Source organism: Pseudorasbora parva, chromosome 21, assembly GCF_024679245.1.
Source record: "Pseudorasbora parva isolate DD20220531a chromosome 21, ASM2467924v1, whole genome shotgun sequence".
Lineage (NCBI taxonomy): Eukaryota > Metazoa > Chordata > Actinopteri > Cypriniformes > Gobionidae > Pseudorasbora > Pseudorasbora parva.
This window is the reverse complement of record NC_090192.1, coordinates 9,074,474-9,087,346: the sequence shown is the minus strand read 5'-3', so window position 1 is coordinate 9,087,346 and position 12,873 is coordinate 9,074,474. Positions and strand designations below refer to the sequence as shown.

The 12,873-nt window shown below is 36.2% G+C and overlaps 1 protein-coding gene across 1 annotated transcript in view; it reads right to left on the bottom strand.

The window, feature by feature from the left end:
• Positions 1-12,873, bottom strand: part of arid5b (AT-rich interaction domain 5B) — a 175,297-nt gene that overhangs the window by 37,758 nt on the left and 124,666 nt on the right. Inside the window, exons 5-6 of the mRNA XM_067429802.1 lie at positions 10,703-10,824; positions 6,231-6,438 (exon numbers count right to left, since the gene is read on the bottom strand). Of these exons, the coding sequence (XP_067285903.1) occupies positions 6,231-6,438; positions 10,703-10,824 (330 nt within the window). The remainder of the gene's footprint in view (positions 1-6,230; positions 6,439-10,702; positions 10,825-12,873) is intronic.

Genomic DNA, 12,873 nt, shown 5'->3' with positions numbered 1-12,873 from the left:
AATGATTTTCAGTTTTGTTCAAGATAATTAAGTCAACAGTGTTTCAATAACAGAAGAATATGTTAAAGTATGTATTTGGGGTAAAAGGTGCCTCTGCTGTTGGGACGAAAGGCATAATAATACAACATTTCTATAAAAATAAAACATAATAATAAATAGATGGCTGACTTTTCTATTTGTTGACATGATATGGTTAGATACATATGGTAAATATTACATATTAAGTTGGGTGTCCACCTTAGATAATCAATTATAATAAAACCATCATATTTAATATTATGATAATAAAATATGATTTATTGTAATATGATGTAAATCTATATTAAATTATTAGGAGATCTCATTCAATGCTTTCAGAATTTTTACCTTTTAAAATAATTTGGTTTCTGTATTTAAGTATATTTTAATATTAACATACAGCATTTTAATGACAGTATTTCTTGAACACAAATTAATTATTTTATAATTATCAAAATAAACTGAAAATAGAACAACCTTTGCTAAAGTAGTTGTCTTAAACAAAAGTATTAACTTTTCATTATTAAAAACATTATTTTAGCTAAAGTATATATATATTAATACTGTATGCAATACCTTTTGCACACAGATATTTTTTAAAAACAAAATAAACTACTTTTATGATTTATTTTCACCATAAATGTTCAATGCAAACAATCTGCAATCATAGAATATGGTTGTGCAATGTACACATTTTTTTCTTAAGGTGTGCCTTTAGCCTGTTGTACTCCACATGCTTCTCTACCGACATGTTAATAATAGTAGACAGAATATATAGTGTATACTGTGCAATATAAAGTATGCTATCATTCCATTCCGAACACAGCCGTATTAACACCCTCTTCAAATCAATCGAACATCAAATAAAAACTGAAACATGACTTGAAACGCTTGTCGACAATCCATTCCCCGTCGTTTAATTTTCGCCATATGAACAAATGCTAAGCAGGGGTCTCCAAGAGAGTGAGCGAGAATGAAAAAGGATGAAGCTAAATAAATTTGTGTCAGTTTAATGAAGCAGAGCTGTGCCACATTTATGAATAAGGCACAGCAGAAATTAATGAGAGACTTTGCTGCTGGGGGACTAATCAATCAAGATTCAATCGCCGTGAACACAAAGCCACTGCATTTTTCAGAGCGAGAGCGGTGTTTGTCTGCCCTTATATCGGGCCATATTGATTTTTGCCTCCTCCCAATAGCTACTTCTGATGGACCGTCGTGTTACGGGGCGAGTTGTTTTTAAGTCGACTGAATGGCATTAAACTTGCAGCCGAGAGCTGCTCTCTGGTACTTTGATACATCAGCAATAGTACAAATTCTGCTGGGAAAACGTGCAAAAAAGAGCTTGTCACTGAAGAAGTTCACCTTAAAGAAACAGTTCACCCCCCCAAAAAAAATCTGTCATTATTTACTTACCCTCCTGTATGAGTTTCTGTCTTCTGAACACAAAAGAAGATCTTTTAAAGAATGTTGGTAATCAAACAATCGACCTGTAATAGTAGCCATTGAATTCTATAGTAGGAAAAAAATGCTATGCTACCGTCAAGTATTTACCCACATTATGTAAACTATCTTTTGTGTTCAACAGAAGACAGAAACTCATACAGGTTTGGAACAACTTGATGGCGAGTAAATGATGAAAGAATTTTCATTTTTGGGTGAATAAACCCTTTAGGGACAAGTTTAAAATATTGCCTTTCTTCATGCGATTTTTGTCTTTAATGTTTCTTTAGATTTTAGTTGATTTATACAGTATACCATTTTTCTGTAGAATTATCAACCAGGTTAAAGTGAACTCTTGTTACCTTTCTGAAGGCAAAATTATCTCCCAACATCCTACCCCAAAATGAATATTCTGTCATCACTTACTCATCCTCATGTCATTCCAAACCAAAGACATAAATGAAGATATTTTTAATAAAGCCTGAGAGACTTCTTTCCCTCATTTGAAAAGTCTATTCACCTTAAACTTGCACAGTTCATAAGAGATTGTAAAATAACTCCATATAAATCAATAAAGCGGTTTTCACTTCCGACAATTTAGGCTTTTATTCATATATAAGCATTGATCATCACATTTTGGGTCCCATTTTAACGATCTGAGCCCATGGTCTGAAGCGCATGGCGCAGCTGCACTTAGGGAATAGCGAATTTCTCAGAATAGAGTCTCCAAATCCACTTTGCTAGTTTAACGAAGGAAGAAACGGTCAGGTACATGGTCTAAAAGGGTTGTCTCTAGTCTCTTAATGAGTTATGGCTGTGTTTTGGGCATAACATGCAATAAACCAATCAGAGTCTCATCTCTCATTCCCTTTAAAAGCCAGTTGCGCTCGCACCATGACGGATTCGCTATTTTCATGTCGGACTATAGACACTCCTATTTGCCACAATTGGTTAAATAAATAGCCAATTTAATTCATCATTACTGCAAATAGGCCATTCTGATACATGCAATGACTATCCATCATGACATGTAGGCATTTTCATCTTTATGTACACAATAATAGCCTTTACATTGCAATCCTTTTATTTTTAATATTCAAAAATGTTTGTGTGCTGCTGCCTTCCTGTGTGTGTGATAAGCAGTGTACATACGCTGTGCACCCCCCATAGGCACATATTACTAACACATATTACTAAAAAACCCTTGAAATAACACAAAAAATATTGCGCTATTGACTTTAGAGATTTTTGTTGGTCAATGGCGCAGTCGTTTTCATTTCCTCAAAATAGCAATGTGCCAACAATGCACCAGAACACACCTCCTTTTTTTTTTAGATCAGCACGTTGATGGGCGAACAGATTTGCTACATTTGCTACTAAGCAACGTGTAGCGCAGGACGTGAAAATAATAAATGTGTCGGGCTGAATCTAGCAAACACAAAATACTTGCGTCACTTCTGGCGTCGCACTGCGCCAGGTGTATGATAGGGCCCATAGACATCAAATATGGTAAGCGGAAATTTAAAGGTGCCCTAGAATGATTTGAAACAATAATTGTTCTCTGATATCTACAAAGAGGGTATGTGGCTTATTTAAGGGCAAAAATGGTCCAGATACAGTTTTACAGGTCCATTTACAACCCTATAAATTAGAGAGCGAGTGTGCACATGGTTGCCAGATTGCACGTTTAGGTAAAACACTGGATAGTATACGTGTTCTTTTCACAGAAAAGCTCTGATTGGGGAATTTAAATTACTGAAATCTGGCAACAGCAAGCACAAACACTTTAACACTCTTCTTTCCCTCCGACAAATCCAAAACCAGTGCTTTTTGTTCAAGTTCTTATCTTTTTAAACTACATTTTAGACTCTGTCTTTTTTCGTCAGTGATATTGCATGTTTATATAACGTTATTCACAATCCTTGTCAACTATCGTTTTAAATTATATGGTGGAGAAGGTGACGTTAGTTAGAAGGATCGAGTGAACGATCTGTAAGCAACTAAACTAACGTAGTATGACATGCGTATCTACGGTTGTATTTTGTAATTCAAATTACATTCGCTACTTAAATCGCTACTTACTGCTTGCAGGAATACAGATGTAATTGCCACTTTCTTGTGGTTGCAGTATCCGATTATAAACATCAACCATGACTGTAGACATTTTTATCTGTGGGAAGGGTAAGAAAAGTCCTCACGTCCCCTGCACAGCCTGGAACATGACGTGTGTGTCCATGAGCTGCTGTTTTCGCTATTCTCGGTTGTCGCTTGTTTACCTGATGATGACATATGCTAATGTGCGTACATATTAATGATCCCAGTGATTGTGTCACAGTTGGCATTATGTTGAGATTAGCCTATTTTTCTGTGATGTTTTTCATGCATGAGATTTACTTATGAAGGAGGAGGCAATGGTGTTTGAGACTCACAGTATGTGATGTCCATGTACTGAACACTTATTATTTCACTATGGCAAGGTTACTTTTTTTTTCATTCTAGGGCACCTTTAAGTGCTTGCTTGATGTGCAAGAACCAATAAATTATTGGTATAATAATATAAACCATATTTCTTGACCATCTTGGTTCTTGACCATGTTCTTGACCATATTTCATGTGCTCTGTTTATGTGCGTTTGATCAGTGTTTATTAAAGACAGATTAAACAGAAGAATGAGACGTTTTTGGGAATTATTTCTTTAATTTAGCTTAAGATGACAAATCAATTTATTAACACTTGAACACATTATTTGTCAGATAGAATGTTTAATTTGTCTCACTTTTAAGACAGAATACTGATGCCTCATTCACTGATTTCATAGAAGTATGAATCACCCTCCACAAAAAGTATGTGTCACACTATGCAAGGGTAAAAAAAGGTTTATAGTGACGAGCATCTGAAGTGTGAGTAAGAACATGGCAGAGTACGTCTCATCTGCTCTCTGGGCGCTCGCGGAGACTCCTACATCTTGACGTACATCAAATATGCCTCTATTTGATCATGATAACAGTGAATGATTCTTCTACATAAAACTCAAATAATAGGCTTCAAGTCAGTCAACAGATGTATTCCATATAATGTAATGGGATCCTACATTCTAAGGCTCCAAGCGAATTGAAATGAAACCACACAAATAGTGCTTTTACCTGTTTGAAGTTAATGCCAATAGAGATTGGTATTAGCATGTTGCAAAGTTGCAATACTCAAGCAGAGATAATATAATACATAGATAGTACATTAGTATGAGATATTTTAAATAATATTTGCTGCATTCATTGATTCTAAGGGCAAATTAGGTTGAGATCGCAAAAAAAACACAAAAGCTCCAATGGGAGTGTCTACTGACGACACGCACATTAAAGAACACAGACACAGCCGGATGATTTCTATAATGACCAACGCAATCTATCAAGAGCGCAAATTAGCATTGATTTAAGATGTGCTTTTTTGATCTGTAAATAATGGCACAAACACCAGTAAACCTTAAATTACCTAATTCCCTCCCATAAAGTTGGTGTCTGAAAGGGGATTTCTATGCAATAAATTCATCCACAAAAATAACTGTGTCCAGACCTTTTTAGTGCTTTTTTTCATTGCGTCTTTAGAAAATATTTATGTTTTTTAAAGGCAAAAGAGGGTTTGATATGGCCTTAACACACAATGCATTATGTGTTTGCCTCCCTCAACAGTTAAATATAGTACATGTGTCTTAGAATCTGGCCAGATTAAGTATTTTAGAAGTCATCATAATTATGTTTTAGGCAGCTGAATATGTTTTGGAACAGAGCTATTATTTAGTGATATTAATTTATAGACCGAGATTTAGGCTGGATGTGGCTGGCTTGTGCATATTTCTATGCAGAAACGCAATATTTTTTTGACTGACAACAGTGTTGAAAGTCAAGGGGAAAGATTATGAATAATAAAATCTCTGCTGTCTGCATTTAAATAGAAACAGATTGCTTGCATACTTTATTTGAGTTAGGCGTTAAGCTACTTGTTTATTCACACTGTGTACTGCAGGTCAGAGCTGGATATGTTACATTAAAGCGATCCACAGAGCTGCCTGGGAATAATTGTATTTATATGTTTTTTTTTCAAGTTATGTTGACCTACTTTGCAACTTTGAAATATAAATTACACATTTTTTTGCTGTTTTGGGCCACTGCAAACACTGCAGGGTGTTTAGTGTGAGCTGGATGGACACAATTTCAAAAGAAATAGTTCACCCAAAAATGAAATATTTCTCTCTCTCTCTCTCTCTCTCTCTCTCTCTCTCTCTCTCTCTCTCTCTCTCTCTCTCTCTCTCTCTCTCTCTCTCTCTCTCTCTCTCTCTCTCTCTCTCTCTCTCTCTCTCTCTCTCTCTCTCTCTCTCTCTCTCTCTCTCTCTCTCTCTCTCTCTATATATATATATATATATATATACATTTTTTTTTCTCTCACCCTGTCTTTCCAAACCATATTGTTTTTTTATGACACACAAAACTAGCCTCATTAACAGCAAATGAGAAGAAAGAAGATCAGGCTGGAATGACATATGGGTAAGCCCCCCCCCCCCCCACACCCACACACCCACACACTTTCTTTTATAGAAAACAGATACTTTCGAACATGCTTCCCTTTTTGAAATGCCATCAATTTCCCCTTGAACTAGTGGCCGAAAAATGGCGCAAGCAATTTTTTTCAATTTGGCTCCGAGGATGATGACAAAAGTATCACTCGAGATCTTCAGGGCTCTGTTACGGAGGAGGAGGTTAAGAAGCTGTACTTACTCTGTTTGAAGCCCAGGTATGGTATCCTCTCAATGGGAGTTTTCCTCTCTTTCATGTACTTGTACAGTGCCACCAGGAAGGCCTGCTCATCTGTGCGGCACTCCTCACCTCCTTCAACCTTCGGTTTGTCCTCGGACGTCACTTTTTTCCAACTGCTGCTACTGTTGTTTCTGGGCTTGGTCACTCCTGATTTTGAGTCCACCTTCATCTAAACATAACATAGAAAAAATAAATATTTCATAATATTGAAAAGTCTAGGTGGATAATATCAGAACTGCATCAAATGATCACAATATGAAAAGATAATGCATCTTCTACTGCGCATCAGTGTCTCTCAAAAAGAGTTTTCGGTAACACTTCATTTGGAGGAACACATATTCAACATTAACGACTTTTGTCTCAATAAACTCCTAATTTACTACATATTAATAGTTAATAAGGTCGTTTTTGTAGGAAATTGGGAAGGATTAAGGGATGTAGAATAAGGTCATGCAGAATAAGGCATTGATATGGGCTTCACACGTACTAATAAAACAGCCAATATCCTAGTAATATGCACGCTAATAAGTAACTAGTTAATAGTGAGATCATCTTTAGCGATAATTTTGCTTCATCACTGGGGAAAAAAATCTTAATCCGTTTTATTGTCTTGTTTTCCAGTGACATTATTAAAACATTCTTAAAACTGGATACATTGTCATCACAGGCTTATTGTTTTTGCTTGTTTTAAGCATTGACACCACTAACTCCTGTTAGATTTATGCTTAAAAATGTATCACTGTGGTCAGAAAAAAATTATTTCATTCTTTATTTTCTTTAAAGGAACTTATTATTTTGATGTCCAGTAACGTTTGGGGTTGGTAAGATTTTTATTTTATGCTCACCAAGGATCAAAAATACAGTAAAAAAGTAATAATGAAAAGAAAATATGTCACATGATCCTTCAGAAATAATTTGAATATGCTGATATGGTGCTCAAGAATAATAATTAAAATGGCAGACTCTTTGATAAATATAACACCATTTATTTGGGATAGAAATCTTTTGTAACAGCGTTAAGTCTTTACTACAACTTTTGATCAAGTGTTCTTCCTGAATAAAAGTTATTTAATTATTTTTAATAAAAAAATCTTTAAAAAAAATTATTTCTGAAACCCAAACCTTCGAAAGGCAATGAAAGCCTGTGACCTACCAAATGAAAACCACTGCTTTACATGTTGATTGTTTTCAGTTGCGTAAGAAATTCTGTGCATTTTCTCAATACCATGACGAATTCTCAAACATGTTCTGACCCAGGAGTGAGTGTATGAGAACTGTTCTGGAGTGAGTTTTACAGTGTCAGGCCCCATCATGCTGTCACACACTGCAGTCATCGCTGGCCCACACACGTCTGTTTAACCATCTGTTCCCGATAATCAAGAGAATTTATTTTCCAAAAGGCGTTATCAAGGCCAGTGGAATATGTGAACGAATACGAAAAAAGAGTCAAAGTCAAAGAATGAAACGCTGAAGTATTAGGTTACATTGACATGAATTAAACACACCCTGGAAGTAGTAGAACATGCTTTGTGAAGTATATGTTCTCTATCATATGAGAGCTGTTACAGAACAAAACCCTTTGTTTTCATTTACAACTTATTTATATTACTGAGGTCAAATTAATATTTTTTGTTGCATCCTGGGTAAAGCAACTGAAGGGGTCAAGGCAAGTCAAATGTATTTGTATATCATTTCTCATAATACAAATTGTTTCAAAGTAGCTTTACAGAAAATGGTGTTAATATTAATAATATTTCAATACTTTTATGATTGTAATCATTTAGCATATTAGAGCTGGGCAATACTGTGAGCGTACTGCATGTAAGCACATAAAGTTGGATATAATATACATTCTTTTTATATAGAGCTGTGCGATAATACAGTTTACTTTTTGGAACAATATAAACAATTATGAGCTGCATTAGATCACATCTTAAAAACAGAGTAAGGGCTGGTTTAGATCACTGCATGTTTTTAAGCTTCTCAACAAAGCTGGAGTGAATTAGCTGCTGTTCTGCTGGACAAATATTCATCCAGATGAGGAAAACCATAAAACACTGCCCTCATGCTGGCAGGAGAATGGACAGGAAATGACATGCAAGGGCAAAGGTTGATAAAATATCAAGAAGAATAACAATTGTAGCCCATTTCTCAGCCATGGGAATCTGAAGAAACAAAAAATACTAAATGCCAAACAACAGGAAGAGGAGGGAAGTACTTCAAATTGATGGATTGAAACCGAGACTGAGCTAATCTAAAAACTAACTAAAACAAACAAAAAACATTCATATATCTGTGACCAGTGTAAAATGCCATTGCTGATGTGTTGAAATTATTTGATATTTTTTTCCATTATATTTAATATTTTTACCTTTATTATTATATATTTTTTATAATGTTCAGAAACTCTCCTACTAGTCTAGTACTTTAAGTGTATATTAATCTCACATTAAAAATAAATGTTCAAAAAATGTTCTTTATTTAGTAATTATTATATACTGCCAATTTAATATAAATTAAAATACATTTATTACTGTATAATTTATATAAAACTGTATTAGGGTTTAGGATATAATGTCTTCAAATATTTGAATCACATTAATAAATAAATGCATTTCAGCATTTCAGACCTTATGCGGATAGTCTAAGAGACTATGTGTTATTCATAATATGAATAATTATCTTGTAATCTGTATTGACCATAATTTCAAGAGGTAATTGACATGAGTGGAGAGCACTAAGCCAAACAACAATAAGAGGTATATATATATATATATATATATATATATATATATATATATATATATATATATATATATATATATATATATATATATATATATATATATATATATATTCATTCATTACACACATACTGATATATTGCAAATGTTTATTTCTTTTAAGTTTGATGATTATAAATGACAAATGCGGAAATTCCGAAATTCAGTATCTCAGAAAATTTGAATATTACTTGAGACCAATACAAAGAAAAGATTTTTAGAAATCTTGGCCAACTGAAAGTATGAACATGAAAAGTATGAGCATGTAGAGCACTCAATACTTAGTTGGGGCTTCTTTTGCCTGAATTACTACAGCAATGCGTTTGGCATGGAGTCGATCAGTCTGTGGCACTGCTCAGGTGTTATGAGAGCCCAGGTTGCTCTGATAGTGGCCTTCAGCTCTTCTGCATTGTTGGGTCTGGCATATCACATCTTCCTCTTCACAATACCCCATAGAAAATCTAACCAGTACCTGGTTTAAGGACCATGGTATCCCTGTTCGTAATTGGCCCTTAAACCAGGTACTGGTTACTTTGGCACTGTGTACACCTGCCAAGTCCTGTTGGAAAATGAAATCTGCATCTCCATAAAGTTGGTCAGCAGCAGGAAGCACAAAATGCTCTAAAACTTCCTGGTATACTGCTATGTTGATATTAGAACTCAAAAAAACACAGTGGACCAACACCAGCAGATAACATGGCATCCCCAAACCATCACTGACTGTGGAAACTTTACACTGTATCTCAAGCAACGTGGATTGTGTGCCTCTCCTCTCTTCCCCCAGGCTCTAGGACCTTGATCCAAAGGCAATGCAAAATTTACTTTCATCAGAGAACGTAACTTTGGACCACTAAGCAGTCCTTTTTGTCTTTAGCCCAGGCGTTGTTCAAGAATGTCTTGACACAAGAAATGTGACAGCTGAAACCCATGCGTCTGTGCGTAGTGGTTTTTAAAGCACTGACTCCAGCTGCAGTCCACTCTTTGTGAATCTTCCCCACATTTTTAATGGGTTTTGTTTCACAATCCTCTCCAGGGTGCAGTTATCCCTATTGCTTGTACACTTTTTTTTTTTTTACCACATCTTTTCCTTCCCTTCATCTCTCTTTAATGTGCTTGGACACAGAGCTCTGTGAACAGCCAGCCTCTTTTGCAATAACCTTTTGTGTCTTGCCCTCCTTGTGGTCGTGTTTCAGACGAATGTCAAGTCAGCAGTCTTCCCCGTGATTGTGTAGCCTACAGAACTAGGCTGAGAGATCATTTAAAGGTCTTGCAGGTGTTTTGCGTTAATTAGCTGATTAGAGTTTGGCCCCAGATGTCTTCAATACTGAAACTTTCACAATATTCTAATTTTCTGAGATACTGAATTTGGGATTTTCCTTATCAGTTGTCAGTTTTAATCATCAAAATTAAAAGAAATAAACATTTACCCAGCACCTGGATATATTCAACAGTCTATTGACAATGTATCAGCATCTCTCCACCACCCCTTGTCCACCCTTCTAGTTCTAACCACTGACATACACAGGGGGAGTACTCTGGGTTCAGGACAAATTCCGAGCTCGAAGCCCTCCCCCCAGACAGAATGACAAATACGCATTTAAACTTTAATCCCTCTAAATTTTATGCAGTGTGAACTCGTGAAATCGATACCTTGACAAGAGACTTGCCCTCCACACCGTTGGGCTCCTTGGCAGTACCGCCCTGCCCCTGCGAGTCTCGCCGCTGGGAGATTGAGAGCTTCTTCTTCCGGGGCCGGCCCTTCAGGTTGGGTGCTGTGGACAGCAGAAGATCAGTTAGAGTTGCCTCTGACAGCTATACACAGCCACAGCCCATAAAGACCACTGACATCTGCTCATTGCACTATAGCACAAATAGGGAAATATGACAATAGATAAGCCATTTCTGTGGTGGATACATAAACTACAGCCAGCATTGTTCCACCAATTGGTTGCTTGACAAGTGATCCCTCGAGTCATTCCAGTGACTTACATTGCTTTAAATTATATTTCATCCTCCTTCATTCTGGATATTTTTACATTGAATGGCACTCAGGACTTAATTATCCTGAGACAATACCAAAATGCTGTCCGTCACTGTTTCAGGCATTCTTGATAATCAGTTTCAAAATCATTTTCATATTGTATCAGGAATGTTAGAAAATACACATGGTAATGGTAAAGCAATTCACGGAATGACATATGTCAACAAGCAGAAAACTTGACGGGAAAATTAATAATTTAAAGGGTAAATTAAAAATAAAACAATGCTTCATCATCACAGCTAAAAATAACAGCGAAAAGGGGGGTTGGTGCAACCGTGTCAGTCTGAAAGTGCTAGTTCACCTAAAAATGAAATGATGTCATTATTTGCTCACTCATGTTATTTCACATATTCCCTAATAATTCAACTGTCTGCTCACCCCTATGGGACATGTGCCACTTCTCCAATTCACCAAGTCGTATATATTTTGTTGTAAGTTGTAAACTTTTCAAAACAAATGTTAACTTTTTATAGGTATCTATTGTTCCATGAAGAACCTTTAACATTCATGGAACATTCCTTACCATTCCTTACAACCTTTAACATTCATTTTGTCCATTGCACAAAAATGTAACATACATTTTAGCAAGCCGGTGTGCAAACTGCCACAAATCAAACTGAAAGTTCAGCGCCACATTATGAAGCTTAACACACAGTGGTCTTCATTGCTCTCTCTCCAACTGCGTTTTTTGATCTTGAAATTAGCTCATGAATAATAAGCCAATATCTGGCCTTCATTGAATTGAACGTCAATAAATAAGCATATAGCGAAAATATGTTTATGTGTAATTATACATATGGAGGGTGTGATACGGTTTGTGGCACATTGAGTAATTTGTAAACCTAAAAATGGTAGCCTGACAAGCCAGACCCACATCAAGACATTGGGTCAGGAAACTCACCATTGGCAGGGATCAATCTGAGAAGCTGGATGAACGGTTGTCTTTTAAACTCCCTCTGCATGCGATTGGATAGTGCTACAACCAAGCAGAGCAACGAAGAATGTGAAGCGGAGCTCGTTGATAGATTAAACATTCGCCGTATCCGGTCGGCAAAACTCCGAAAACATCTTCCCTTCTTAAGAATGACTTCAGTGCCATTCTTTGTTCTTTTCTCAAAGAAAAGCTTAACTCGAATTCTTCCCAAAGCCAATTAGAAAGACCACTGTTTGCCAGCTTCTTTGTTTTTAAGTAGCATGCGGAACTCTGCCGTCATTATGTTAAGCCCGCCCACCGACTCTATACACAATGTGATTGGCCTGACCAGAGGTTTTTTTTTTTTTTCCAGCTCAGAAGCCAACGGAGAGTTGCTAGATTACCCTGGCTGCAAATTAGATTTGCTGCCGCTAGGTTGTGTCTAGATGTCTAGCCTGTTAAAATGGCACTTCATGACAAAAAGGTTGCTGACCCCTGTCTTAGAAGAACCATTTTTGGTTCCCCAAAGAACCTTTCAGTGACAGTTCCCAAAAGATGCCATTGCCTAAATCAATGCCAATAAAGAACCTTTATTTTAAAAAAATGCCTTGAGGTTGAATGATTTAAATTACTTAAAACTGGCAAGGCTGAAAAATGCTTGCAAAAACTTTGAGATGGTTCATAACCATGAATAACATGAGTAACAAATTTCTATCTGCTGATCATGTCTTCTGTTTTATTGGCCACCCCTAGTGAGGGTCAGTGAAAAATCAAATGTTTCACATTTCCAGAAGTTTCTAAAAGCCCATTGTGCGGCTGATCAATGCCATCTAAGCATCACCAGCATCCAGCTGGAAAATGACAACC